The sequence below is a fragment of the Aquila chrysaetos genome, chromosome Z (genome assembly GCF_900496995.4).
Source record: "Aquila chrysaetos chrysaetos chromosome Z, bAquChr1.4, whole genome shotgun sequence".
In the NCBI taxonomy this organism is placed as follows: domain Eukaryota; kingdom Metazoa; phylum Chordata; class Aves; order Accipitriformes; family Accipitridae; genus Aquila; species Aquila chrysaetos.
This window is the reverse complement of record NC_044030.1, coordinates 85363052-85390259: the sequence shown is the minus strand read 5'-3', so window position 1 is coordinate 85390259 and position 27208 is coordinate 85363052. Positions and strand designations below refer to the sequence as shown.

General features: G+C 48.2%; 2 protein-coding genes across 10 annotated transcripts in view; both read right to left on the bottom strand.

Annotated features, from left to right (window-relative positions):
- Positions 1-280, bottom strand: part of ME2 (malic enzyme 2) — a 33951-nt gene extending 33671 nt beyond the window's left edge. Inside the window, exon 1 of one of the 5 annotated variants that reach the window (XR_003921909.2) lies at positions 80-275. The gene's annotated coding sequence lies outside the window, so the exon portion shown is untranslated. Of the gene's footprint in view, positions 1-64 lie in introns of all 5 variants that reach the window. The other 4 variants (XM_030004318.2, XM_030004314.2, XM_030004315.2 and 1 more) reach the window with 4 other exon arrangements.
- Positions 281-13428: 13148 nt separating this feature from the next.
- The window catches only part of MAPK4 (mitogen-activated protein kinase 4), a 46358-nt gene continuing 32578 nt past the window's right edge, over positions 13429-27208 (bottom strand). For 4 of the 5 annotated variants that reach the window (XM_030005055.1, XM_030005059.1, XM_030005056.1 and 1 more), the window contains exons 4-7: positions 21113-21274; positions 18774-18975; positions 16221-16904; positions 13429-15860 (exon numbers count right to left, since the gene is read on the bottom strand). In XM_030005055.1, the coding sequence (XP_029860915.1) occupies positions 15848-15860; positions 16221-16904; positions 18774-18975; positions 21113-21274 (1061 nt within the window). In that variant the 3' untranslated portion in view covers positions 13429-15847. Of the gene's footprint in view, positions 16905-18773; positions 18976-21112; positions 21275-27208 lie in introns of all 5 variants that reach the window. The other variant, XM_030005060.1, reaches the window with a different exon arrangement.

The window sequence follows — 27208 nt, the reverse complement described above, 5'->3', positions numbered from 1 at the left end:
CAAGATACGGGTTTGTAAAGAGACAGAGGCCTTTCGTACGCCATTGCAATTGTAAAATTGTTACCAGAACGGGATCTACCTCCTCCTGCGGCTGCTGCCCTCTGAGTGATGCTGGCCGAGGACCTGTTTCTATTGTGCAACAGCAGCTCCCATCCGCCGGAGCTCCGTCCGCCTCGGAAACCCGCCACTGAATGGAGCGAACAAGGAGGCGCCAGGGAGGGACACCCCGGAGGGCGGGGTGTTCCCCGTGACTGACAACCGGGGCCGGCCAATGAAAAGGAAGCCGGCGGCGGCGCTCGGCCAACGAGCCTTCTTCCCCGTGGCTCCCCGCTCTAGACAGAGAGGGAAAAGGCGGGCCGGGCGCGGCCTGTTATATGTTAATTAGGCCAGGCGCGATGGCGAATCGGCGTGGAGGGGCGGGGCTCCGGGAAGGGGGCGGGGCGGAGGGGGTCGCCTGAGGGGACGGGGAGGTGACATGGCGGCGGGGAGGGCGGCTGGGCGGGAAAGGCGAGGCGGGAGGAAGGTGGCGGGGAGAAGGGGTTCCCCCCCCGGTATAGTTACTTGAGGCAAGGTGGACGCCGGTTCCCAGTGGCCGGGGCCACAGGGTTAGATCCCCTCCGTCGGCAGATAGGCGGCGAGGCAGCTAACGCTGCAGGTCAGCGCGAAAACTGCCAGGCCCAGGGAAGAGCTGCGGTCTGAGAAAGCGTCGCTTTTCGTAACAACGCCGGGCTGTTTGTCCTCACACTGGTCTCACCTTCTTCATAGAAATGTTCCCTCTTCCCCAGCTAAGCTTTCACAGCGTTTGGGAGCGGGAAGGTACGATGGCGCGAAACGTGACCGCTCTCCTCACCTGAGACTCCGTCCGTCTCCTCTCCCGCCCAAACTCTGAGGTGTTTTCCAGTGTCACAAACCGTGAGGCTGTTAATCCTCTTCTGGCACTTAACGTGATTTAAATTGTTAGATGTACAGAGGAGCACTGTGCAGTTAAAAGAAGCAGAGTTGCTATAGTAACCGTAACAATATATAAACCCACTTAATCAAAACCTCCTCTTCTAATCATAATTTTGAGGCCTGTCATGAAGGGCATATTCTGCTGCTTCCCCCCCCCCCCCGTCAGCATGACTGTGATGGCTTTGAAACATTTCTGAATAATGTGGTGCTGCACCTATAAACAAAGGAGACTGCTAAAATGACGTGCAAGGTCGTGACTTTGTACCTGGCTAAAAATAGTCCAAATTGAAGGCATTTAAAAATGCCGGACTTCATACCCAAATAGCATAAATCAGTATTGCTGTAAACCCATGTCATTTTAGACTGGTTGAGGATCTTGCCCAATGTATCTAATGAACAGTTAACATGTTGCTGAAATATACCGCATAACAGTTACTTGTGAAAGAACGACTGTCTTGAAAGCTGTGTTGTAATTAGTCCCAGAAGAGAAAAACCTCCACCCCAGGGAGTGGGATTTGGCAGGGCTGCAGGGTCTGAAACTCCCAGCAACAACTTTTAATGGGAGGGAGAGCTTTCATTTCTAAAGCGCACACCCACTACTTTTGCACCAGCGTTTTCTCCCAGCAGCCCCTTCATATCAGTTACATTCATTCTCAAATCCAGACTCCGATCCACCAAAGCTTTTTAAAGCTACACGTCGTCGTGGAGAGGAGGTCTGTACCACGATTCATGCCTTAACACAGCCCCAGCCTTGTACAGGTGGGCAGCAGCATCCCGTAGTGATCTGTCATGCTACAGCATGTCATGATGACGCAAACTTGTCTTGTCCTAGGACAACAGGGGTGCTTTATGTCTGATCTATACGGACAGCAATCCCATGCAGCGTGGGACCCTGCTTTCCCAAGCCTGTTCTTCATCTCATGCTACTACATAGCCACCGAGTGACTGTTACATTTACAGCTAATTCATGCAACCAGCCTGTGCTATGGAACAAGAGAAGCAGTCATTTCTTCTTCCTCCTGAGGACTTTTATCACCATATTTGGTCCTCAGCACAGAAGAGTTTCTTTTGGCGCACATGATGTTGTTGCTTTGCTGTTGCCAAGAGAACAACTGGGAGCCCTTGGCATTCCTCAACCCCTTAAAGCCAACTGTCACGGCTCTGCTCTCTCTCTTGGCTGTACAGGAGCAGCCTCAGGCAGTTTCACAGCTCGCTCGCTACAGGGCGCGAATTCATTCAGAAATTTTTAATACAACAGGAGACTATTTGATTATAATAGCAGATTTCCCGCATATACAGGCCATTGCATTTTACTGGGGTTCCTCTTCAGAGGAAGCCAGCGGTTTGTGCTGAAGTAAAATGCATCTCCTAAAAGTCATCCGAGTGTAGTTTGAAGGTATACATCAAGGTGGTTTTCTTAAATCACTTCCACTCTCGTAAAACCATGCTGTATTTCCCATTTGAGTTTTCCTGGACTTTTGATCGTTTGCTGCTGGTTCTGTCTCTCTTTGCTAAATCACAAAGTCGGATACTTCCTGTTTCATTTTTCTCATGATAAACCTTACTGATTGTAACTGAGTCAGTCTGATAAATTAAACAGAAGACTTTTGTTTCCCATCCTTGAGATAATTTTGTCTCTCCCTTCTGTAACATTTCCAGTTTTTCAAATATCCTATTTAAAGCAACATCACCAGAGCTGGACTTGGTGTTCTTGTTTTTTGTATCACTGATTCTTAATGTAAATTAAAAAAAAAAAATCACTTCTCTGTTCTACTCACCTAGATCCAGGGCTCTTTTCCTTCCCTCAGTAGTGCTGCCTCAACACCTACACTGTGATTCCCATAAATACACTGATAAAGTAGCTATATATATACAGCTACTGAACAAAGGATTATTTAAACAGTCATGTTAGTTTTTATCTACCTCCAATCCAGAAATTTTTACACTACAGACTAGCAGACAAGCCATCTCTCAGTAAGAAAGTTTCTGTGGCTTGATAAAAACTGGCATCTTCACCTTCTTCTCTTTTATTTCTGTTAAAAAGTGCTGAGGTTTAACTATATGTTTAGACTAAGCCTCATATAGAGAGATGACCCTAATGACTCTTCTCATTTACATTATGAGACTATAGCAGGAACTAGGCAGTAAAGATGATCGTTACCTCCAGGCAAGGTTTTTGAAGAAAAAGAATATCTTTTATTAGACCAATTCCACTAAAAGGTATTACTTCTCTCCACAAACCTTGCCACTTTTACATCTCCGTAGCAACAACACTGCTAATTACCTTTACCCTGTTTCCATTATTTTGATTCTACTTCTGCCCAGTAATTTTGTTCTACCTTTTAAAGTAGAACACTTCTACTTGAAATGTCTCCTGCTTGAAATTTCTCATGTCGCTTTTTTTGCAATCAAATGTGTCCAGACTATTCCCCGGCTCACATGGGAACAGCCCACATCCATGCTATTAAAGTGTTTTACCATCCAAACCAACATTCACATGCAGACTGCATTTTGGGAATCGTGTGCTAATTCCCACACTGTCTCCAGCAATTGTTTGGGAAAATGCTAGCTGACCGGATCCAGAAATATGCCTGGGATTGTGCTAACAATTTAATGGTGTAGATGACAAAGCTCCAGCTCCTGGGGACATTTTGTGGCACTGTTAATTCTGTCTTGATTAGGGATGACTTTGCTTAAACATATATCCATACGCGTCTGTAGGTGTTCCCAGTCAGGGAGCTTTGGCGTGCATGGATACAGGTCCCTCCCTAGTTCTGATGAATTCCTTTGTCAGTGATTCATATAACTGTCATTGTAGACTAACAGGTCTGGCATTTGCTGCTTTTTCATTTATGTTTTACTGTGACCCGTTTGACCTCAGATCATCAGTTGCTTCTACTCTGCTGAGCTCCTGAACAGCCACGGACGTGGTGACAAAACCTGAGATGGTCTAACCAGGTGGTGTTTCATCTTGCTTTTCTGGCTCTTCCTCCGCTTCCCTCAATTTTCAGTTTCTTCAGTCCACCTTCAACACTGCCCCACGCTACTTTACTTATCCTGAGCAATGACCCTCTCCTCCCTCCGCATTTGTGCCCCATTAATACAGCCACAGAGCGACTAGAATATACGATTGCAGTTTGCACAGACTTACCTGTACTGGAGCGAATCTGGCCACCATGGTGGGGCCAGAAGCAAGTGCCCTGTAAAGGAAAGGCTGCCCAGCTCCTGCCTTACCACTTGGGGCAGAGACCACAGGTACCACACAGAGCAGCCTTCGCAGGGGGAGCCCACAGCCTTTTTGGTGCCTTCATCCCTTAATAGATCTACTTTTCTGCTGGGAATCAGGGTAAACCCCTTCCTCTGCTCCACTGCGTTCAGTTGTATTAGTTGCATTAAAACCAGGTGGATTTATATGCGCTGTGGTCACAGCTCTCAGCTCTGGGGCAGACACACATGACCCTTTCCCACATCATCCTCATAACTGGGGGCTTTCTTCCAGAGATCATCTACAGCACCCTACCTCTACCCTTCTGAATCATCTTCCCTGACATCATGTTTCTTATATTTCTTCTCTAGTGGCTGAGCTCCTTAACTGTCTTAGTGGAAGAGCAGAAGGACACAGGACGTGAACTGAGGCTGGCAATTTAGGCTCAGGAGAGAAAACTTGTGTCTTTAATGTGCCTCCTTTAACCGCAGAAGTAACGAATTAATTTTCATCATGAGGCTCAAATGGTCTATCGCTCTGTCTCCCTTTTGTGTGATGATCTGGGAGGGGGCTGAGGACTAACGTAATCCTCGCAGTTATTCCATACTTGCAGCTCTGCAGTGAAAATAGCAAGTAAGGTTAAAGTGCAGCTTTGTTGATAGAATTGTGTTGGCGGCGGGCCCTACTCCAGCACAGCGATGTCATTCAGGGGTTGCATCTATCCACATCCCTGACCAGTGTAACCGTATCAGCACAAGGTTACAGCATCGACTTGTGGCTTTAAGACTATTAATTCAAGCATAAAGTAGAGCGAGTACCGAGGGGAAGGACTGCCCTCTTCTGATCGCTCAGTATATACCAAGTGGGGATTGTCACGCCTTTATCTGACCAAAGCGGGTATAAAAAGCACCAGAAACTTAACACTAAACTCACTATGAGTTTAGAAGTCCTAAAGTCCCACTGACTTGAGTTAAGCTGGAAAGAGGTGTCACTCAGACACCTCAGAGGAGAGTCTAACTCCATCAGTAAGGGTTTGGTGACATTGCCTCTAGGTTTAAGATCTTGAAATCAGCATACAGCGCTTTTCTGCCTCTCTCTTTTCTAATATGGGGTGTGCGTGTGCTGCAGAATGAGAATGGACCTCGCAGGGACTGATCAGAGCCAGTGGTGAGACTTGAAAGTTAAAGGATGAGTCCCGTCAGCATATGCACTCTCGATAACTCTTGCTTCTGCTTTTAAGCTGATGGACACCACGCGCTCAGCCTGGGCACCCAGGCAATTACACTGGTGTCTCAGGCTTGAAACTCTCTCTAATGAGAACAGTGTGCTTTTGTCTCCATATGGCAGTGACAGAAAAAATAATAGAGAAAATTGCCAAAAAAGATCCATTAACCTTCATAGGTCTCCAAATTGTACTGGCTTGAAAGGCCGAAGAGTGAATTTTCTGTACTTGTTAGCACAGTATCATCATCTCCACCCTGACTTCTCTATAAGGCTAGCAAAGGTAGCATCCTAACCAGTGCAAATCAGCTTAGTTTCCTATGAAAGAAGTGAGAAAAGAGACTATGGGCTGATACGCAGAGCACCAGCTCGGCACTAAAGAGAAACGGCTTTTCCTCTTGGAGCTGCAATTTACCTGCTGAACGTTGCGGAAGGCAAAGCAATCCATGGGATTCTGCTAAAGCAGTGTTGTAGCTGCTGACCCATGGTGTTACATCTGTGTCCTCCTCAGACTCCTTTGTATTTTAACTCATCTGACAGGTATGCTTACTGGCTGCATATTGCTAGCTGAATCATAAAATCTAATTCCTCCTGCAGAAGAAGGTTGATATTAAAAATGTGATCAGGGAGAAACTACATGATGAGGTTTTGTATCTCATACAAACAATAAAAGCCATAAAGCCTTTACATCATTTGTGCATCGTATCAGTTTCTAGAATGTGCAGACATCTCGATTTGGAACAGTGTCAGACGTCTTAGTTATGAGATATCTGGATAGAGAGTTATGAGCCAGCTACAAAACTTCTGTTATAAAGCAAGATTTGGCACTTGTTCAGAAGCTCTTCTGTAGTTTAAATTACAGAGAACCCAACTCCATCAAGATTTCATCAGCACTGCTGTGAATGGAAGTCTCCGATTCTTGACAGCTTCCACAAACAAGATTTTTATCTTTTCTGAAAGCGAGGGAACTTGAGCCTCTTGAAAATCCAGACCTATTTAGCTAGCAAGGTTTTTTTCCAGTTTAGGCTTATTTTCCTCAAACCAAGGATCAGGTGGGCTGAAGCTGAATGAAGCCACTGCCAAAAGGCACTTGAGGCTAAAAGATGGCATGACACAGAGCTGTAGAAGCCACAGATCTTACCTCTGCTCTGAGCCTGCTGGCCAGAGGTCTAAAGTCAACGTGCTGAAAGAAGAAAGCCATCAGGCAGCCATCACAAAAAGCTGTTAGGAACAATTTACCCTCAGTAAACCTATGCCGGTTGCTCCCAACCACCTTTATCCACTTCAGGTGTTCAGAAATGGCTTCCAGGAGGATTTGTTCCCTTTTCTTCGCAGGACCTCAGCTTAGGCTGCCTGACCTGTAGGCTCGAGCAATTCCTTCTGTCCTGAGGAGGGTTTTGGGGTCCCTTTGCACCCCTGCTGTTATTTAATGCCTTCATTTAGTGCCCTCTAGGGCTGTTCCTTCACCGCTCCAGAAGTCAGTTGAAGACAAAAGGCGCTGGCAGTCCCTAATCGGGAAACTGCCGGCAGAATAGACGCTGTCAGGAGCAAAACCTTCCAGATGCCAACCCTCACCGCAGCGGTCCCCCGGAGTCCCCAGGGAAAGCGTGTGGCCAGGCCTGGAAGCGGGAGCGCAGGACTGCAGTCACTCTGTATATTCTGCATGATCGAGCCCAGGAGAGTCAGTTCATTACTTTCCCCTCAGTCTCAGTCGATCCCCACAGCTCCCGCAGACTCCAAATTGCAGCTGTCGGAGAATACTCAGAGCGCTAGCAGCTGGACGTGTTGCTTTTGGGATACTGTCTTACTTTCCAGCAGTGCATACACAGGCCTGAACAACAAGACTTTGTACTTTTTCAGCTGCTGATAAACTCGTCTGAATGTGAGCTGTACATTAGCCCTGTCCCAAATATCGGGGGGGAATGGGAGTGCAGAGTTAACGAGCAAACTGGGGGCAGCACCAGATTACTGTTCAGAAAGATTTGGACTTCTTATTTTGAGCTCGCCCAGTAGATCACAGGCTTCTCTCTATGAGAGAAAAAGCAGTCTCCAACATAGTTTTAAAATATTGCTACAAAGCATGAGCCTTCTGGGTTTTAAAAGCCACCTAATTTAGCAGGTACACCTAATCAGTGTTCAGTCCCACATGGGAAGAGGTTCCTCCCTTCTGCCGCCTTTGTCAGAGAGTGCAGTGAATGTACTGTCAAAGCTGAAGACAGGAGTTTATGTTTTTTAGACACATTGATACAATCCAGGTGGCTGCACCGCATGCACAGTGTGGACTCAGGTCACCAGAAACAGCATAATTTCCTTTTCTGTTCTAATCTCTGTTACTTAAATACCAACCCAGGCAAACAAAGTGCATGCACGAACAAAGCACAAGAATAATCCCCATTGACTTAAATGACTCTGCTGACCTGCTTGATGATGACGTGCTTAAATATTTTGCTGGAGAAAACCTACCAGGTGCAATTCAGCAAGACAAAGCACCTCCTGGCTTCGTTCACGGGAGCGGGGAACACTCACCACCCTGCAAACCCAGACCTACAGCCGCTCCGCACTGCTCACACATATGCCAAATAGGTGTGATCCCATTATTTCTCCCTGCAGCGGGAAAAAACTCGATGTCAAATCACCAACCACTGGTACACCCTCGCCCTGCAGCTCTTCTGCACATCACGAGGACTAAAACTGGAAGGCTGCTGGAGGGTGTAAGGTCATGGCAGAGCTTTCGCCCTGGGTGCTGTCATCAGTTTGGGTCCCCTGTGGGGTTGATCTGTAGGGTTTAATCCAGGCGATGAATTAGAGAGGCCAGGAACCCCACTTTTATCAGCTCCCCTGCAGAGGGCGGTCCGTCCTCGCCTAAGACAGCACACAGCTCCAAGAGCTGCACAACTCCGAAATCAAACAGATTTTTAACCGGGAAACACAATTCATCCCACCTGCCCAGGGGCTGGGAAAGAGTTGTCCTCCAAAGCGACAGCCCTGGCTTGGGGACGTCCTCCCGAAGGAGGATGCAGTTCTGCACCCCAGACACCCCAGGTGCAAACAGGCCTCCGGTACCTGGTGGGAGTCCGTGAATCCACCGCTCAGCTCCACTCCTTCCGTCTGCCTGCCCACGGCTTCCCTCGGTTTCTCCCTCCACCCCCTCTTTTCTCTATCCATCTCCTCAAAGAGCAGATCCTGGCTTTTTTATGGCTGCCGCTGAGCAAAGAGCTCAGCAGGTCCAACGGGACCAGAAGCAGAGTTGCAGTATCTGGGGTGTGCGGCTCGGTGTCTGCCCTTTCCCTGGATGCGCTGGTGCAGGAGGTGGGTTCCCTGCCCGCTCATAACTTCACTGCCCTAAACTAGATGATCTTTAAAGGTCCATTCCAACCCAATCCATTCTATGATTCTATAAAAGCTTAACAATTGGAGAAGAAAACCAGAGGATACCTCACTCTTCATCAACCGGTCCCAAAGCATTTTTTTGCATTCTCCCCATTTTACAGATGAGATTAAGGACACACACACAGAGCTGGGGTGATTTTACCCCTGGGCACTCAGCTGGCCAGGGAGAAGCGGGCTGCAGAGCGAGTCCCACAGCAGCACTCTGCCTTGTTCCTAACCACCGAGTCGGGAAGTAAGAATCGGCTAATGGAGACTGAGTATGTGCACAGGGATGCTCATCCGAAGACGCAGCAGCACAGAGACACCACATAGCTCCTGGGGGAACAACTTAAAGTGGCAGGTGAGAAGATGGAGGATCTTAGCATTTACTGGCAGCTGCTGTGTTTGCGCGTTTGAGGAACATCATTTAGAGCAACAAAGTACCTGCTGCGGGAACGGACCCTCGCCCGGTGGAGAGACGACAAACAGGTCTTGCCCATGTGTCATTTTTAATGAGCCAGTTCAGTCGGTGCGAAGCGTCAGTCGGTATCTCTGGAGGCAGAGAAGTCACAGCCAAAGGAAGAAACTAAGGGTCCTGCTGTTCGGCCCCTCTGTAAATGACTCTGTGATTAAATATTTCTGTTTGTTGCTCAGCAGTTCACGGGCTGACATTTTTGCCGCCATTACCTTCAGTTTCCCATTTGTTACTCCATCAGAGACTGAGCGAAGGCACAGCCTGGCTGAGGATTAAGAGGTGACACACAAACAAACTGCCCCTGCCCGCTCTCTACAGATGCACGACTCCACGTGCCAGCACCGTCTCTGTCCCCAGCCAAGCCTCTCCCTCTGCCATGGGAGGATGGAGAAACTCACCCAGCCCAGGCAAAGCCCTTCTTGCTCCAGCAACACTCAGAAAGCAGTGGGGTGCAGCTCCAGAAGCAGACAGCAGGATGAGATGTACGGCAGCCGTGGCCGAGAGACAGCACGGGCCATGCATGGGTGATGTGAGCCCCTGATTTGCTGCTAATTTTGGCTAGAAAAGCTAATTTCTCTGCATCCTTTTGTAGGAAGAGAATAATGAGCTATCTCGGTTGGTGGGACCACAGAGGGCTCCAGCTGCTCAGCACACTGAATTAGCGGCAGAAGCACTCAAATGTAAGGCCTTGTTTTGCTGCAGTGACAGCCTTTTCAGCCTGCGATGAATAACCATCATATACCATCTTCTCTGGAGAGAGAGAGGCTTTTCTTCCTTCCTTTCACAGCTGACAGTTGCATGGGATTACACAAGGAAAATCTGGAGGCCCCTCCAAATCGTTTTTAACCATTTCCAGGAGGGTCGTCTCTTGTTTCTAGACCTCCCTGGAGACCGTTTATCTACACTGGACAGACGGCAGGAGTCCGCACGTCCCTCTTGCCTTGCCTAGCCTTCCTTGCACCCAGCTGGGCCAAACGATTGACTCTTGAGCCTGAGGAGACCTTCTCAGTTGAAGGTCTCCTCCTGCCCAGCAGTGACGGCTTTGGGAACTGATGGGTCTTCTTTGGTAGGATGTGAACGCTGCCCATCCACAAACATGGCTAGGCTCATCAAACTCCTAAAAATATGGGCTACTGACCCCGGGATGGAATAACTCAAGTATCAACCACCTCCAGCAAGCTGAAAAAGCAGATGATTTGTACGTGGACAGCTCGGATCCTCTGTGTTTGTGGTATCCCGAGCTCCGGGTGGTTTTATTCCTACAACAGTGCCGAGAAGATCTCATCATGGAGAAGGAATTCACATCTCCAGAGGCGAAGGAGGCTGAAGAGATGTGGCTGAGCTTTGTGATGAGAGGAAAAGATGGAACTATAAGGATGGAAACAAACCCTTTCAATCCAGAGGCTAGATCCAGAGGCTCCCCCGGGCATTCAGGTCATGAAACGCGCATTTCTATACGTGCACACACGCACAGAAGATCTGCTGTGCCTGGCTGAGCCCAGTTCATGCACAGGGCATCTTTCCTTTCACCTTCCACCACCCGGAACGCTGTTGAGTGTTTTAGAGAAGGACTTACCTGGATGACCAGCGGCTTCCCAGCACTCAGCCACTCATAAGCGCAGGTCCCTTGCAGAACAGAGCAAAAATGCTTCAGGCTGAAACTATTTCCTTCCCTTACTGAGCGTTATTGCTCAGCAGGGATATTTCATCACTTCTGTATGCTCACGTGCTCTCTTCCCCATCCCATCTCCCATCAGCAGCGTGTTTTCACTGTCCTTCTTCTCACATGGGGACATGCAGCACTGAACTTGTGTAGGGCTTTTTACCGTGGCTCTGTCCTGCGCGCTCCTGCTGGCACTTAGGCAGTTAACAGTGGCCAGCAGGATTTGGGGGCAGACAGCACGTATTTTTAAAGGAAATTTTTCTTTATTAAATTGTCATTCCAAACCCATCCATCTGACAACGACCCACCCTATTCTTGCTCCAAGAGCAGCGGGGTGACTGCACGGAAACACGATGGTGCTGCCTGTCCCATCACCCAGCCCCGTTCGCAGCCTGATGGTTACTCATCCTGGAGCTCAGCCTCCCTTTATAATTGGACCTGGCTGAGTTCAAGCTGTTCCATTGATCTCCACTTCCCTCCTGCTTACAGGAGGGTAAGCAGAGAGTTCAAATCACAGCTTGAATCACCTTTACCTACATCTATTGCCATTTTCTGGGAGAAATATTATATATTGTTTAAACTTAAAACAATATACTATCTGTGTGTACACACAAACACTTCATGAAGCAGTGACATATCACAGGAATTAATTATATTTTTAGGTATAGTCTGTCCTGTCAAAGATGTACTTGGATTTATTCTCTCCAACGCTTAATAAAAATTTATACAGGCTTCCTAAACCACCTTATTTGCACTGCAAGATTAATCAAAGCAACCCTTTTGAGGTCCTTTTGTTGCAATCTATTCTGCTGCAACCCAAGACCCGATGGAGTAAGCCCCCATGAGAGAAGGTCGTCTTTTTAAGACAGATTCTCCTTTTATTGATAAATAAAATCCTACTCTCTGAATTTAGCAACATGATTGTTATAAACCAGCTCCGACAGCAGCCAGATGGCAGTTCAAAATGAGCACGGTCTGGGAAAGTGAAGATGCACTTTGAGAGGACTACATTCACCCGAGTATTGTACTACTTCAAAATCAAACTCTGCCTTTGAAAATGTCAAAGGCAACTATTCACAAGCAAACACCATATGGTGTATTTGTCCTCTTCAAGTCCTCTTACAATCAGTGGGAAAAGAAAAGAACATTTCAGACCTGAAATGTCTGCATACCACATTATACAGTGTTCTCACTGCAAGCTCTCCAAAATGTTAGATGGTGGCATGAAATTGCTCAAATACGTGTTTGTCTTGGGTTAAAAGGGACAGAAATGATCGTTAGCAGTCCAGTCTGCAATAGCTCTGCATGTAATATTCATCGACACTTATGTTGTGGTTTTACTCTGGGATCCAGGTGTGATTTGCATAGGAAACGCTTCCCAGGATGTCCCTGAAACTGTATTTAAAAGCAAGCTGATTTTTTTGTGACTAATGGTAAAGCTCTGAAGATCTGGTTCATGCAGCTCTGTGATGGTGTAACAGCTGCTGAATCCCAACACGATTAAAAATAAACTGCAGTAAAAATAGTCATGTATTTGTGACTGGGGAAGAGCAACTACCAGGCCAGCAACCGAACCGTCGGAGGCATCGTTCTGCCATCTGAAGGTGTTTTTAAGAGCAGCTGAGCAGGCAGCTGCACCCTTGTCTGCCTGATGGATTCCCAGTCCCCAACTTGTGGCCAGTGGGTGGCTGTAGTGGAAGAACCTGCATGGAGGCCACCACGAGCAGCTCCCACGGGTTCAGGGCAGGGGGGATGCTGCTCCCTCTGTTCTTCTTCAAACAAAACCATATAAAAGGCCCGCCACAACGGCTGGGACCCACAAGGGCACCTACCTGATCACTGGCTTAAACGCCAGCCTCTAAACTTGAGGTCCTCCTCAGCTTGGAGACATCGGCAGTCCCTCTGCTTCTGCCAGTCCAGTCCCTCGCGTTGTCATTGCGGTGCCTCTCCACGTCACCAAACAGGACCACGTCGCTCACTCCGGAGCCTCGGAGATCACAAGGAGCGCGCTCCGGCCCTCCTGCCTCTGCTCAGCACACCCACGCCGGGACATCTCTAAATCCAGGGCGTCCACCCATCCCACTGCCACGTGGCCTCGGTGCTCCATCACACCACCTGTATTATTGATAGCAGTGCTCCTTGTTTCTTTTTCAAATAAATAACACATGCAAATTTATTGAAATACCCAATGGTTAACCTTGCACTGAAACGATTCTTCAAAGAACTGCAAGAAGCAGCAGTTTGCAGAAGTCACCGTGTTGGTGACGAGGTCTAAATTCCCTCCCTGTGACCCTGAGCACTAAGATGGCCTGCACCAGCCAAAGCGAAGCTTGGTAAAAAGTTACCCAACACCGTATAACCCCAGAATGCAAACATTCATGCGACGCATGCGCAAATGCAGATATTCGTGATCATTCTTAAAGGTCTTTTCCAACCTAAATGATTCTATGATTCTCTGATTTGCAGAAGAAACCTAGACACGAGTACTGGAATAAACATTTCAAGTCTCATAGTAAGCAAAATAATTACACGCTACCAAGCAAGGAAGGCTCAGGCCTTAAATTTTATTGTTGTAGATGAGAAATAAATCTGGCTTGTGATCGGCTGAGCACACTCAGGTAACAAATTAAAGCTACCCCTCTCGTTTCCCCCCCTTTCCCAGCATGTGACGCCGAGGTTTTGGAACAATGTTAAATAACAGCTCACAAACCGAGATGGAAAATCCGGAGCGGTGGCAATAAGCTCCGTTTGCTTCTTGAAAGTGAAGTTATGTGAAGTTAATATTACACTTTAACTGTGGGCCCTCAAGCTCCCACTCCTCCTTAGAAGAAAATATTCAAAAGCAAAACTGTTACTTTCATGGCCATAATAAATAGTCCCGTACGCCTCTGGTAAAGACGTTCAGCCCAAATGTAAGAACCCACAGAAAATGGCTTCTGGTTTCAGAGGACGTGGCGACTGATGTCCACCAAGGAAACGCTGGCGTGGTTTGGTCGCTGCTGATTTCACATGTCAGCATGTCCCCATGTTTAACCCAAAAGTAGAAAATAGTTGCTGAATCTGTCAGAAGAGAGTTTTAAAAGTCAGCTCTCACATTGCTGATCTTATCCTTCAGGTTTAAACTCCGTCAGCTCCCAAACATCTAATTTTCAGTTGATGCCTCCAGCTGCAGCGTTTGTGTATCTCCCATCAAGAGGCTGGTCGTTATCTGCTCCGCTCCTCCCGGGTGGCACCAGGAGCGATGGGACACAACCGCAGCTGCTCTCTCGGCACGCACTCACCCGAGCGCCGGCAATCCCGTTCCCAGCCTTTGCTGGCTGCTGCCGGGCACACGGCGAAGCCGAGCGGGACCACGGGCGGTGAGTCGGGGGCTGCCGGGGCCGGATTTGGATCCGCTCCACTGCAGGGGTGGCCGCTTCTTCGGCGTCTGAATTTCTCCCACCACCAGTAAAAGTGCTGAGCTTTAGTTGAGGTATATCAATTATCTGCAACACACTGGAAACCAACCCTCTGTTTCTCCCTTGTTTCCCCTTTCTAAACCATTGTGGGGGACGTCCGAACGCTTGAGGCGAAGACCAGAGCCCAGTGGCTTTGCCTTCCAGATGCCTTCTCCACCCCTGCCCCAGGACTTCCACCCCATCCCATCCATGCAGCCGGCAGCCTTCACACCTATGCTGCTAATCAGCTGGAGTAACGGCATTTCAATCAGCCTAAGGAGAGATCTTCACAATAAGAACAAGTTTTTGGGCTTGTCAATGCCTAGCACAAGCTCTCCTACAGCTAAACCTGTACCTGATCCCACCAAGAACAGAAACCAGGGTTAATACAGTGAATGCTGCTGTTAGTTATCATCCGAGTCTCACGTGAGTTTTCTTCACATCTCAGAACAGTTAGTAGATTGCTTGTTGAAAGGGTAGAAATAATTCGTATACGAACAACAGTTAAATACGGACCTTGGAGTTACTAAGTACAGTAGTTTCTCTTTTACAAATGAAAGTAGTGTCGCCGTGCTGGAGAGCACAACGACGCGATGGCAAGGAAAGCGGAGATTGGCTTTTATGACACTATTTACAGATTTTCCATTTAAAAAACTGCCGAGTTTGATTAAATATAAGTATAGAACATTTCTTCCATATACAAACTCTTGTTAGCTGATTAATTATTAAGGTGCTCAGAAGTGTGGATGAAAACAGAAGTTACAGTAGATCAGTTGTGGTTTTGCCTATTTACAAACCGCACTCAGTTGCCTGCTGACACCAGCATCTTCCAAAGAAGCTGGAAGCAAAGTGGCCAGTTACGAATCTAATGCCACAGGAACTGTTGTTTTCTTCACAACACCTTTGTCAGAAGGTAAAATAGTAGTACTTTCATTCCTTTTTTATTAGCAAAGGTGGGTGCCCTTGCTGAGTCTGTGTAGCTGGTGGTGCCAGGCAGCATTACACCGTGAGACGCCCTGTTTCTAGCTCTCGACTCCTGTCCAGCCCTTACCACCAGAATTTGCTGGTCTGCTGGGCAGCTGCTGGAGACAGGACTTGCAGCACCACGTTGTTACACTGAAATGTATCGTATGGGGCCTCCTAAGTACTTGGAGAGCTCAGATCTACCCCATGCAACAGAAGGGAGAATTTATGTGTGAGGAACCAAACAAGGAGAACGTGCTTAGCAAAAACTTTCTCTTCCAATGAGAAAAAATAAAATAAAATCCCAAGTGGCCCATATTTTGTAGGTCAAATTCCTTCCCCATTAACATTCTCGAAGAGTTATTTTCTGTCTGATGGCCAAACTACCTCTAGTTCCATTCTCTGCCGACTGACGGCTGACCACGGACACTGCCTGGCATCGCTTCTCTCCGTACCGCCTGTACTCACACAGGTGCCTCGGAGGAGCTCAAAGTTTGGCGTTTTGGGAACCCGTCAAACCAGGAGGGTATCTGACCATAATGAAAATGCTGATTTTGTCCTCGTCATTTTAAGATGCTATAGAAAAAGGAAGGGAAATAAGTTGATTTGACTTCCGTTTGTAAACTTACCATGTACTGTCATCTCTCCCTCGTACATTTAAGTTTCAAACAGGTCCCAGAGATTGCAAGGCAAGAGTGTTAAGGCAGTATAAGAAACTCAGTATTTCATTCACACCTCTTGATTCCCTTAAAGGTATTTCTAAGGCATCAAAAGGGGCATGTGGTTTGTGCTTGCCTTTTCAGAAAAAGGCATTCGGTATAGTGTAAAAAACAGATGCTCAATGACAGATGGAAGCCACTCAGCCCCGGGCAATGGCCACACCATCAGAGAGGAACAGGGAGATACAGTGGGGGTTCCCAGGTGTGGGATCCTCACCATCGCTCTTTCTGGTACACCTCTGTTTGTACAATCTCACCGGGGTGCTCAGATATGCAGGCCCCGTTGATGTCATTGAGTTTGTTGTCTGGAAGATCCTCGGGTTTTGTGCAAAGTTTCAGTGCCCTGGAGATGAAGACGTCCAAGTCAAACTCAGGGTCTGTTTCACTGTTCACCTCCGTGGGTTCTTTGTGGAGGTGGTGAGGAGAAGATGGCAGGCTCCGTTCCTGAATCTCCGGAAGAGGACTGGGACACTCCAGACCCACCTGCGTGCTCTTCACCCACTGAGCAATCTCCAGAAAAAGGTTGGACGGTTCTTCTTCCAGCGATAGCTCAGCTGCGGGTGCTATGGTTGTTCTTTTCCAGTGGGATAAATCTAAAATCAGCTTGGGCTCTGAGTAATGATGGGGCTTATTGTCTCTCCACAGCAATTTGTCCAAGTAGGAAGGTGACCCTACTTTGTAATCACAGGATTTCCCACAATCGGCATCAAATACTCGGTCCATGGATGAGTGGGATAGCTCCAAGAACCTCTCTGAGCTGCTTTGTGAGTATTTCCGTGGATCAACTTGTGCTTCTTCAGCGATGGATTCAGACCCTGCCCGGGGGTCCCGCTGAACCTCATCCATGTCGTGGTATTTATCGTGTCTCCATTCCAAATCAGAGGAGAGGCTGACGTGATACCTGCAAAAGACACGCTGCTATTAGACATGCAGATGATGGCTTCATTAGAAACAGCAGTGCTCGAACAGATCTGCATGCTGCTGTTGCTATTTTTGCCTTTTTCTTGCTAATATACTGCTTACCTACAGATCTCTAAGTTCTTAGTAATATTAGAGACCTTTTTCTTGTGCGTTAAAAAAGGCAGGGGAGCTGAGTAATTTATGAGGAGTCTGAGGCTTGCCCAGGCTGCACGGACATAAACAGTAGTGGTAATAAAAGCTCAACAACCAAACCAACTGGCCCCTTCATTTAGACCTTCATACCCTTCCCTCCACTTGGGATTAAAACGTGATTAACAATATTAATAATCAAACTGTCTCTCAGCCCACAGACAAGTACCTGCAGCATGAGCGCTCCTTGTTTGTTGCCATAAAAGTAAAAAAGATGAGCTTAAATCCCCACTGAGACTGGACATCACCAGTTTACTCTGATGTTGTGGACCAGGAGCATCCCTGAAGGGTCACCTTGCTAAGTGATAACTTCTCAAGCCAGTCGAACTCCCTTGATTGCAATTACCTGACAACACCCATTCTTAGACACAGTTTTCAAAGTGACATCTAATTTACTGGTTCCTAACTGAGCTGCCTTTAAAAGACACGTTATCCCAGGTACTGGGGCTCTATGTCCCAGCAATGAAACGCTCGTCAGGTGTCCCACAACACACAGGCCAAATCTTTTCCCGCCTCTAAAACACTTGCCCTGTGTTGCAAAATTTTCAGCCCTACAGCAGCTGTTCCCAGCTGTGTGGCAGGACCAAGAGTCTAGGTCCTAGCTTCTTGCATCGCACCACAAAATATAAAAGCCAAGAGATAAAAGGGTGACAAGGTGACCTCCAGCAACAGATCTGCTGCTTTGGTGACTGTAACTGGCAGCATGCTGGAGCTGTGGGGAAACACTGAAGACAGATATCCTGAGAAAAGCTTCCAGCTTTCCTCTTCACCTAATTTATCTGGTTGTCCCCCGCAGCCTCCACCCTGACATTTGTTCACCCAGGCAAGAGATTAATAATAGTGAAGGCAAGGGATTTCTTTAGCTTATTTTTTTCAATGCTGGTGAAATATAGTGGATTAAGAAGGCGAGGGGATTTAATTGCTATGCAGAGAGGAACAATGCTGCAGACATCCTCAGCCAGCTCACCCCGCTCAGCTGGAAGGAGCTCTATAGGAAAGTGAGCCTAGTTAATTCTTAGCTGCTTATTTTGTTCTATCTGCTCCACTCCTGGGACTGGCCTAGTAATTGGGGTAATCACCTAGGACATGGAAGACCTCAGCTCAAGGCTTTGACCCACTCTAAACTTCCTGTATGACTTTCAGCAAACCGTTTAGAAGTCAACACAATTAAGGATTTTTTAAAAGACACCAGATCTGTGGCCTCTGGGGCTTACACACCTTGAAAAGTGATAAATACAGAGCTCCAAATCAGGCCTGGTCCCCACAAGGTAAAAGAATTACATTATTTTAGAACTTGTATTACAGGGACAGAGGACAGAGGGAAGAACGGTAGCATCACTTAAACAGATGTAACTCAAAAGGAAGACAATATAGGCTGTGAATAAAACCAAGAGCAGAAAGACACTCAGTAACTGGAACGTGCAGACTCAACATCTGCTCCCTGTGGAAATCAACGACAAACCTCTCGTTGGCTTCAGCAAGGTGCCAGCTTGGGCTAGAATTACAATATGGCATAAAGAAGGAAAAGCAGGTGTCTTTTGTGGGTCTGAAACATGTGTGGCTGAACCCAATCAAAAGCAGGTCAGAGACTCACCAGTCAAGTTCTGCCTAAATGATTTAGGCCAGTATCTGGTCTCTGGCCCAGCCTTGGGTACCATACCTGTCCCAGTTAGACATCTGGCTCTGGTTGGCTTCCATCAGTAAAATATCATCAATCTCATCCTCAATCCGGAACGGATGCTGAGACACCGGTTCATCCTCAGGGCAGGAATACGGACTCATGTAAGGATGCTGCAGACCCATCTCAGCCGTTAATCGATCCATAGGGTTAAATGTCAGTATTTTCTCCAGAAAATCGATAGCTGTGAAGCAGAGAGAAACAAGCTTACTAATTCCTCAGAAGCAATACCAGCTTCCTTTCCAGGATGAGCCTCGTGAATCCCCCATACCAAATCCCCTCAAAGTAAGGAAGGAATTAAAGGTCACATCCCATGTGCATCTAAAACAGGCACTTCTGTCCTTGCTGCATCCATCTCACCCCCCACGGGAGCTGTGTGCTTGCAGTGGGGCAATCCTGCAGCCCGCAGGTGTCACTTCATCTAGCAAGGCAGGAGAAATGACTGTGAGAGCATCACACCTCCACAGGACAGCCCACACATGTTATACCCGCTGCTGCGATCCCAGGCCAGAACACTAAGCTTGTACACCAAAAAGACCTTTGGACAGTGTCGGGATTTGATTCCACGCTCTCAGATCCATTTGACAAGCACATTGACATTGCATTTCAGGCAACTGATTTCACATCTTTAGGTGCAACTGAAGCGGGATTAGATTTAAAGTGCAATTTTTAAAAGTATTCTGCATGACCAACACTATGAAATTATTTTACTCATTAATATTTAAAGAATTCCAAGTGCCTAAAATTATTTTAGAAAGACTGTGGAGCATGAACTCTTTCTACAATGATGAAGAAGGAAATTAAGTGCAATTAAAGTGACTAGAATGAAATCTAAATGCAGAGGGTTTGTTGTGATTTCTTTGATGATGATTCCTTTTACTGAGGTTACGTGAAAAGATCAAATCCTGTCATTAAAGATGTTGCTTATTGCTTGATTCTTGGTGCATGGAAGAGTCCCTTAGAGTTCAGATAATGCAAACAGGAACATTCTTTTCTTCAGTTACAACTTTTGCATTGTACTTTCAGAAATATCCCCATTAAAGATGTAATTGTGTGAATGGGACAGTTCTTTAGGGGCAAAACCACTCAGCAGAAAGGGCGGGCCGTACCTATTGCCTCAGTGCTTAAACATTAACCAATATCCGATTGTCTCCCACGAGATTATTTCATTGCTTGGACTAATTAAGTAGGAAGGAATCAATAGCTTCATAAGGTCACTGACTGCGGGCAAGAAGCACGGTGGAACGATATATTACGAGTTATGTATTACAATATATCATGGGTCAGAGAGGCAGGAAAATGTCAATGAATTATGTAAGGGGCGCAGGTGACCTTTCTTCCCGCAGTAACGACAGGGAATAAATCCATTCCTGCTTGCTGGAGGCTGACACGGTCCCTGGGTAACCCGGGCCAATGGGTGTCGCATTGCCAAGCCCATAGAGCGGATGTCTCATAATGAAGAGTTACGCCAGCAAACATAAGCCGGGCTTGGTCTCGACGTCTTCCCAAAAGCAGGTGGCCAGGTCCACCAGCCCGGTTTAAGCCTTGGAAGGAGCTCAGACGAGCTGACGTGCCCTGGTACGCACTGCTCAACTCTGGCTGCCGCCCTGCAAGCCCTCACTGCCTGCAAAGCTGCCCCAGGCAAAAGTTCAGGTCCAAAAGCCTGCGCTTTGCAGCCCCCTCGCAACAACACACTGCTGATTTTTTTTTAAGCTTTAGCCAAAGGAGGGAAGTGGCTGAAGTGGTATTTGAGCATTGCAGGCTGCGACAGCCTGACGCGAGTAATGTCCAAGCCTCGGAGCACTTGGACAACGTTCCTGCCTGTGGCAACCATCTCAGGGAGTTCAGGTATCTGTGAAGTAAAAGCATTTATTTTCTTGTACCATACAATTGCGTTCATGCAAAAGCACAGCAAGAAAATGAACGGGGCTTGAAAACAACCTCTGGGCTGAACCCTCACTTAGAGCTCAAGAAGAGGCACAGGAAGGCAGGGATGCACCTTGAAAGTGTCTCGGAATAGTCTTGGAAGACTATTTCACCCTTATTTCTGTATGAGCTACCTGCGAGAAAGCTACTGCATCATGAGTGCTGTCCTGCAGCCCACACCTTCCCCGGTGGGACAGCGGTGGGGACGTGTTGAGCTACAGGTGGGACCATACACTGCAAACCCCCAGATATCTCGAGTCCCGTTCACCAGCGTTCATGCACTTGGACTTAGAGGACGATTCCTGTGACCCCCTGGAGCAATAGGTCCGAAAACACGGCAGCCGGGGGAAGTCCCAGGAGAAGGACGTTGCCGAAGCCAGCGGGCACTACGGTACCTTCACTGTCCACTTCGGGGAGCAGCTTGCGCAGCGGCTTCCTCACTTCCCAAGTGCTGTTGATGAACGTGGGCATCACTTTGAGCAGCTCCTCTTTGTCTTCCTCGTGGATAACGGGGATTGTCTCCAGAATAAGCTGCATCTGTTCCAGCTCGTGACCCCCTAAACGGGCAGAAAACAGGCAGTGAGATGGGATCCAGAAGTTAAATTGGTGGGGGTGTGTGTGGTATTATCAGCCACCCCTCTGAAAGGAGCCACGTCACCGCAGCCCCGCATCTCCCACCAGCCCCTCTGCACTGATGCTTCCCGGCATTAGCCACCGCTCTTTGCTCCAAAGAAAAAGTCCTCGCCACCTTCTTACGATCCAAGTGCAACGATGTCCCCAGGTCACTTCCCTACCCCTCTGTTCCCATCCCGTCTCCCATTTTGAGAGCTCACCTTTTGGTTGTCCCTCTACACAGCAGCACATGGAGCAACCGCTCAGGCGTGTTCGAGGCAGAGCTTCAGCTGAGATGCCTCCACCTGCACACATGCAGGCTGTGCAGCCCCCAAAGCCCCCATACCTCCCTCTCCCACTCATGTCGGTGGGACTCCCAGCTGGGTCACCTCATTTTAAGAGTGAAAGAGTTAACCTAGACGATTTGCCCTCCTGGCATATCACCCTGAGGCTGACAGGCTGAGCAGAAACTGTACCCAACCGAAATAATGGAGGTGGGAGCTATTATCCATCCATGGGCTCCATCATGCATGACGGAAGGAGATGAATATCGGCTCTAACGGCCTCAAAACTGACAACTCTCTTCTTTAAGCAATGCCATGGCTGGGTTCGTTCACAACCCCAAATGAAGCATCCCAGCTCACACGGCTGCAGCCGGGCAGGGCACTGCCCCACGCAGTCACCATGTGTCCCTGCCGTGTGCTGCACCGAGAAGCAAAGCTCCTCTGTGCCGTGGTGACAAAAAGTGCCGCCACAACCCCAACGATAACAAGAAGATCGTGAACCCAGCTCCAGGGGTCCCAAAGCTTCATCTTTAAATGAATGCAAGTGCCCGACCTCTGCGCTCTCCTGATGGGAAAGGCGTTTTCTGACCGGCTCCTGCTGGCTGCTGGGCACCAAGTCAAGGCTCTGATGGTGACAATGTCCACAACCGCTGTGAGCAATCATATATTTTTAATCCTTTTCCTTCAGGACATATTTATCCATGCATTCCTAAGCCCCTGCTCAGGACTGGCTACCAGTCAGTCAGAGGAGAGAAGCAGCAGTGCCAGCGGAGCGGAGCCAACCGCCTCATTAATGAACGTTAATCCCATTCTTTAGCACACTATCGGATGTGACCAAGAGCTCCGCGGCTGATTTCCAGTTTCCTATGTGTACAGAGAAGCAGCCTGGCAGAAATACCGAGTCGCACTATTGATTTTCTGTCTGCCAGAAACACCAGTTATAAATATTCTGTCATTAGAGGCAGGACTATCCATTAAGACAGCGAGCTGGCTGGGGCAGACAAACCAGTGGGGATTTTTGGGCTACCAAGTCCCTGCTGTCCAAGTCATGGATTTCAGGCTGCTTCACTGGCAAGCAGCGCCCGGCTGATCCTCTGCGAGAGGAGTGAAATTTATGGCACAGGACTTCTGATCAGTCTGCAGGGAGGGTGGAGAGGCCAACTTTTAGGGGACGGTGGAGACCATTGCTGGCTTCGCGCCCTCTGGCAACCCTGACCCTTTGGAAGTCCCTGGCACCTCCCAGGGGCTGCCTTCCCCAGCCCAGAGCTCCCTGTGGGTCTGCAGCAGGTTTCCAGACTCAAATCCATGGAGCTGACCCCAAACACACTCCCCCGGGCAAGGGTAGGTCCAAACGTCGAGGTTGGGAAAGGGTCTCCATCCATTATGGCCTCATGACTCCAACAAGGTTTGGGTCAATGCTGTTGTGGCCACTTTCATCCTGAATGGCAGAGCTGTGACCCAGGACATGGCAATGAACTTGAGACAACCCCAAAGCAACATTGACATTAGCACAACTGGTCACCATCACACCACACGTCCGCTCAGAACAAAGCCTCAGAAGACGACAGAGCAATAGGAAAAGCAAAAAAGACAGAGGGACACCCTCCTAATATTAATCCTGGGCAAATGAATTCACTTTCCTATAGAAAAACGAATTTTAGGTCATCTAGAAGTTCGCAGCATGGCTCCAGGAGAAACTAAAAATGACCATCAGGAAACAAACAACTTGTTAGTCAGGCTACTTCCCAAACTGTGATCAAAATTACAGGGTATTAAAAGTCGCAAAGGCTTTGTGGCTGTTCTCCTCTCAGTGCAGCTCCAGCCACTGCTCGCCGAAGGTACCTGGCAGCTGAAAGCCACCACGTTTAGTCACACAAAGAAGCTGCTAATGCAACGCTAGAAGCCTTGAATTATGGCTCTCAGGAACCCAATTCTGCACCATTATCCTCTATTTTTGTAATTCCTGGGGACCTTCTGGAGGCATTAATTCCTGAAAAGAAAAACACAAACTACAGATAGAATAAACGCAATGTGCTGTCGTTACCCGAGGAGAGCATGAGGAGCTTTGCATTGTATCTTGGAAAAGGGAACCCTTCCTCAGGCTTGCAACCAAGCCCCTGGTGAGCACCCAAGCCCTGCTGGCGAATCCTCTGGGAGCAAGCACCGATCCCACGGGAAGAGCCACCGCACCACCTCCTAGCTCTTGGTCACGGCCACAGCCCCAGTGGTGAATCCCACAGAGATCTGCAAGGACAGGCAGCTTTTCTTTTTCTCCTATTTTCTCTTGCTTCCACTGGCAACGCTTTTGGATACACTTTGGCAGCAGAGGTTGGAAAAGTCACTGGAGGGAGCTGTAGCTGCTCAGTTACGGATGCTCTTCGCTGTTTTCTGAGCTGCTCATGGTGGGGAGCTCTCTAAAGGTCTGCGAACCAGATTTTAGCTGTTGGAGACATGCTACGCTCCTGAGAGCTTTGGGTTAGCCCAATTTCTTGTGCCCTCCTGGGGCTCTGCCAGACCCAAAGCTGCTCCTGCCACCGCATCACCCAGAGAAGGGGCTGCAGGGAGGGCAAGGGGGCTGGGGGTTTCTCTCTGCTGTGTGTTCATTAACTTGTGTAGGAATAACTGATCACCTTAATTTAACTGCATTGCTTAAGCACCCCAGATAGACTACTGAGTTAATTATATTGACTTATGCTAAGCACTCAATTTAAATTGTGCCACTGACGCATACTCAAAAAACAATTTATCCAGTGTAAGGCAATTACTGGAGGTTTGCAACTTTCTGGGAACTACATCGCTGTTATTTCCCACGGGCTGTTTCGTGGTGACCCAGGACTCTCTGAAAGTCTTGTCCTGCAGTGATGGGGGCTGCAGCTGGCTGGGGGCAAACTCCTTCTCCCAAGCAAAGAGGAGAAAAGCAAAAGCAAAGATGAACCCATGCTGTCATGCAAGTGATGGCCAGTTTTAGCTATTCTGAGTGGTCAGGTTTTATTCTCCTCCTCTTTGGACACCAGCAGATGAAAGACGGTACAAGGCATGGGACACCACAGGCACCCTGCCCCACTGCCAAGGCTCCCACCCCGGCTCTTCTTTACTTACTGGTGTAGGAGGAGGCCAGGAAAAAGGGGCACAGGGCCCTGTAACAACTCTATGGACTATTTTTAAAGCAACCCAAAAGGAATATGTATTTTGAGCTTTGGTTTTGATCCCCACCCGTTAACTAAGTATCCTGCCATCATCTGGGGGCTTCTTAAGCGATGGCACAGGGCTAGAAAGCAGAGAAGCAGGGATGGTCACAGCACTTCTCCAGCTGAGCCCAGTCTGTGATCTACTAAATCCCATCTCCTGATCTCTAACCTGCTGTGGACTCTCAGGAACCAACATGCAAAGTAGGTTCCCGTACGGCTGCTCTGCGGCATCTCACCTGGGCAGCCAGGACAGAATTGATGAACCTGTAGCCACGTGCAACACCAGCATGGCACTTCAGCTTGTTCTCCAGATATTCTTTATGAGCAGTAGCGGAAAAATAAATATTTCTAAGGCACAATCTCAGCTGAAGGCAGACAGCTAACAGAGGCCAGATGAATCACATCCTGGAGCTGCCTTTGCCTCTGCCTTGACCATGAACGGACCTTTAGGGACCAGCTCGGACACCTAGGTGGCTGATTGTTGGTGTCAGCCGATGTAGCTTCGACCCCTGGGGTCCACAAACAGCGTGAAAACCAAGCTGGGGCTGAGAGAGGGGTCAAGCAGTTTGGAAAACCAGGATAAAGATGAGTGCTTGGGTGCTCTGATGGGGATGGCCAGAGAAGAATCTGGACAAGCCAGTCTTGTTTTGCTGTTTGACATGAGGAGCAAGTATAGGGAAAGAGAGATTGACTTACGAGTCCAAAAGGATTTCCCTGGGGCTCCAGCTACACCCAGTTTAATATGAGGCAGCACATTGCTCTGGTCTGGTGCAACTCCTGCAGGCCCAGGACCCTGCCATCTGCGCTGGGGCTTGCTTTTGCTGCTCTGGTTTACCTGGGGCTAGTTTGGGTCCGGTGCCCTGGACCGGCAGAGCCTTAGCTCTGCCCTGGAAAGGCATCGTCCAGTTTGCTTCCACCCCAAAACCTTGGAGACCCTTCCATGGTGCAAACCACGGCTGGGCAAGGGGAGGCAGCTGGCAGAGCTGCCTCGGGAGCTCACTCACGTGCAGCATCTCCCAGTGAGACCAGAAAATGCCCTGCGCCCACAGGGACAAGCGTGGAGATGACCCCGCTCCTGGAATATATCCCGAGGATGTGGCAGGAGCAGCCAGGTCTGATGCATAATTTTCAGAGCTGAAGTTCCTGGACTTGAAAATTTTGGGGAAGAGAGACCAAGGACAAGAGGAAGGAAGGAGAAGCAGGCAATTTTAATGATCTCTCCAAAATGATACCGACTGCTTAATTTTCAGCTTTCACAAAAGAAATATGGAAGCTGCAAGCGGGAGCGGGGAGGGAGTGACAGAGCAGCTGCAATCAAGCACCGGCTGCGGAGCTCTGCGGTGCACTGAAATATTTGTGAAGAAAATGTCCTTCTCCATTATTAATGGGTCTAATTATTTATTTACACAACTCTGCAAACAGCTGCTCACGAAATGCGTTAAACCTTGTCATTCAAAACACTAATGGGAGATGGATTGACAACCAACGAGGAGCATTGCTGCAGGCCTTGGGCAGGGAGGCAGCTTGTTCAACAGGCAAAGAGCAGCTGCTTTATTCCTGAATGAACAACTCTGCATTCCAGCTTGGGAAGCACAGCTTTGCTCCTGACAGTAGCATTTTTGGAATTGTATTAAATAAAGATTTGCTTCTCAAGAACATCAGAGTTGAGAGCTTCAAATGCTGCACTGATAATTATGTGCTCCTTGCCCGTGCTTTTTTTGTCTTCTTTTCCTTGCACTGCACCTTTACAACTCCAATACCCACTTATAGGAAAATCCTGAAAATGGGTAGAGGCATTCAAATGTCTTCCCTCAAAGAAAAGAAATACCTGAAGACACCAATCAAAATTCAAATCCACAGCATAGAGTACAAACCTCTTGGGACAGGCCCACATTATCTCCTGTCCTTATACTCCACCCTATGATATTTTTTTAGCATCCTCCCTCCCAACAAAAAGCTCTTCTTTTTGGTTGGAAACCCAGAAACAGAAAAAGGTTTTGTTGTTTCATCAGAATTGTTCTTTGTTTGGGGTTTTGCTTTCAGCAGCAGACCGTCCCTGCCCAGCAAGGCTCGGCACAGAGGCACCGTTGACCCCAGCCAGCCTCAGGCACCCCACCGGCCGGTGGCTTCCCACTGGGTGCCATCACATCCATACCACTGTGTGCCCTTCCCAGGCAAGCACAAGAAGGCTGACGGTAACTCTTCTCTGTCCCCAAGGGCCTGCCTGTATCAGGGAAGTTTGCACCAACCAAGGGACCCTCTAATAGCAGAGGCTGTGCAAGCGAAGTTTGTTCTGGTGACAGTTCTCATGTCTCATAACCAACCGTAGGATCCCTGTAGCGATGCGACAAGTGTTGCCTTGGCTGGCAAGGGGAGGGGAATGCCCTCTACCATGCTAAAAAGCCTT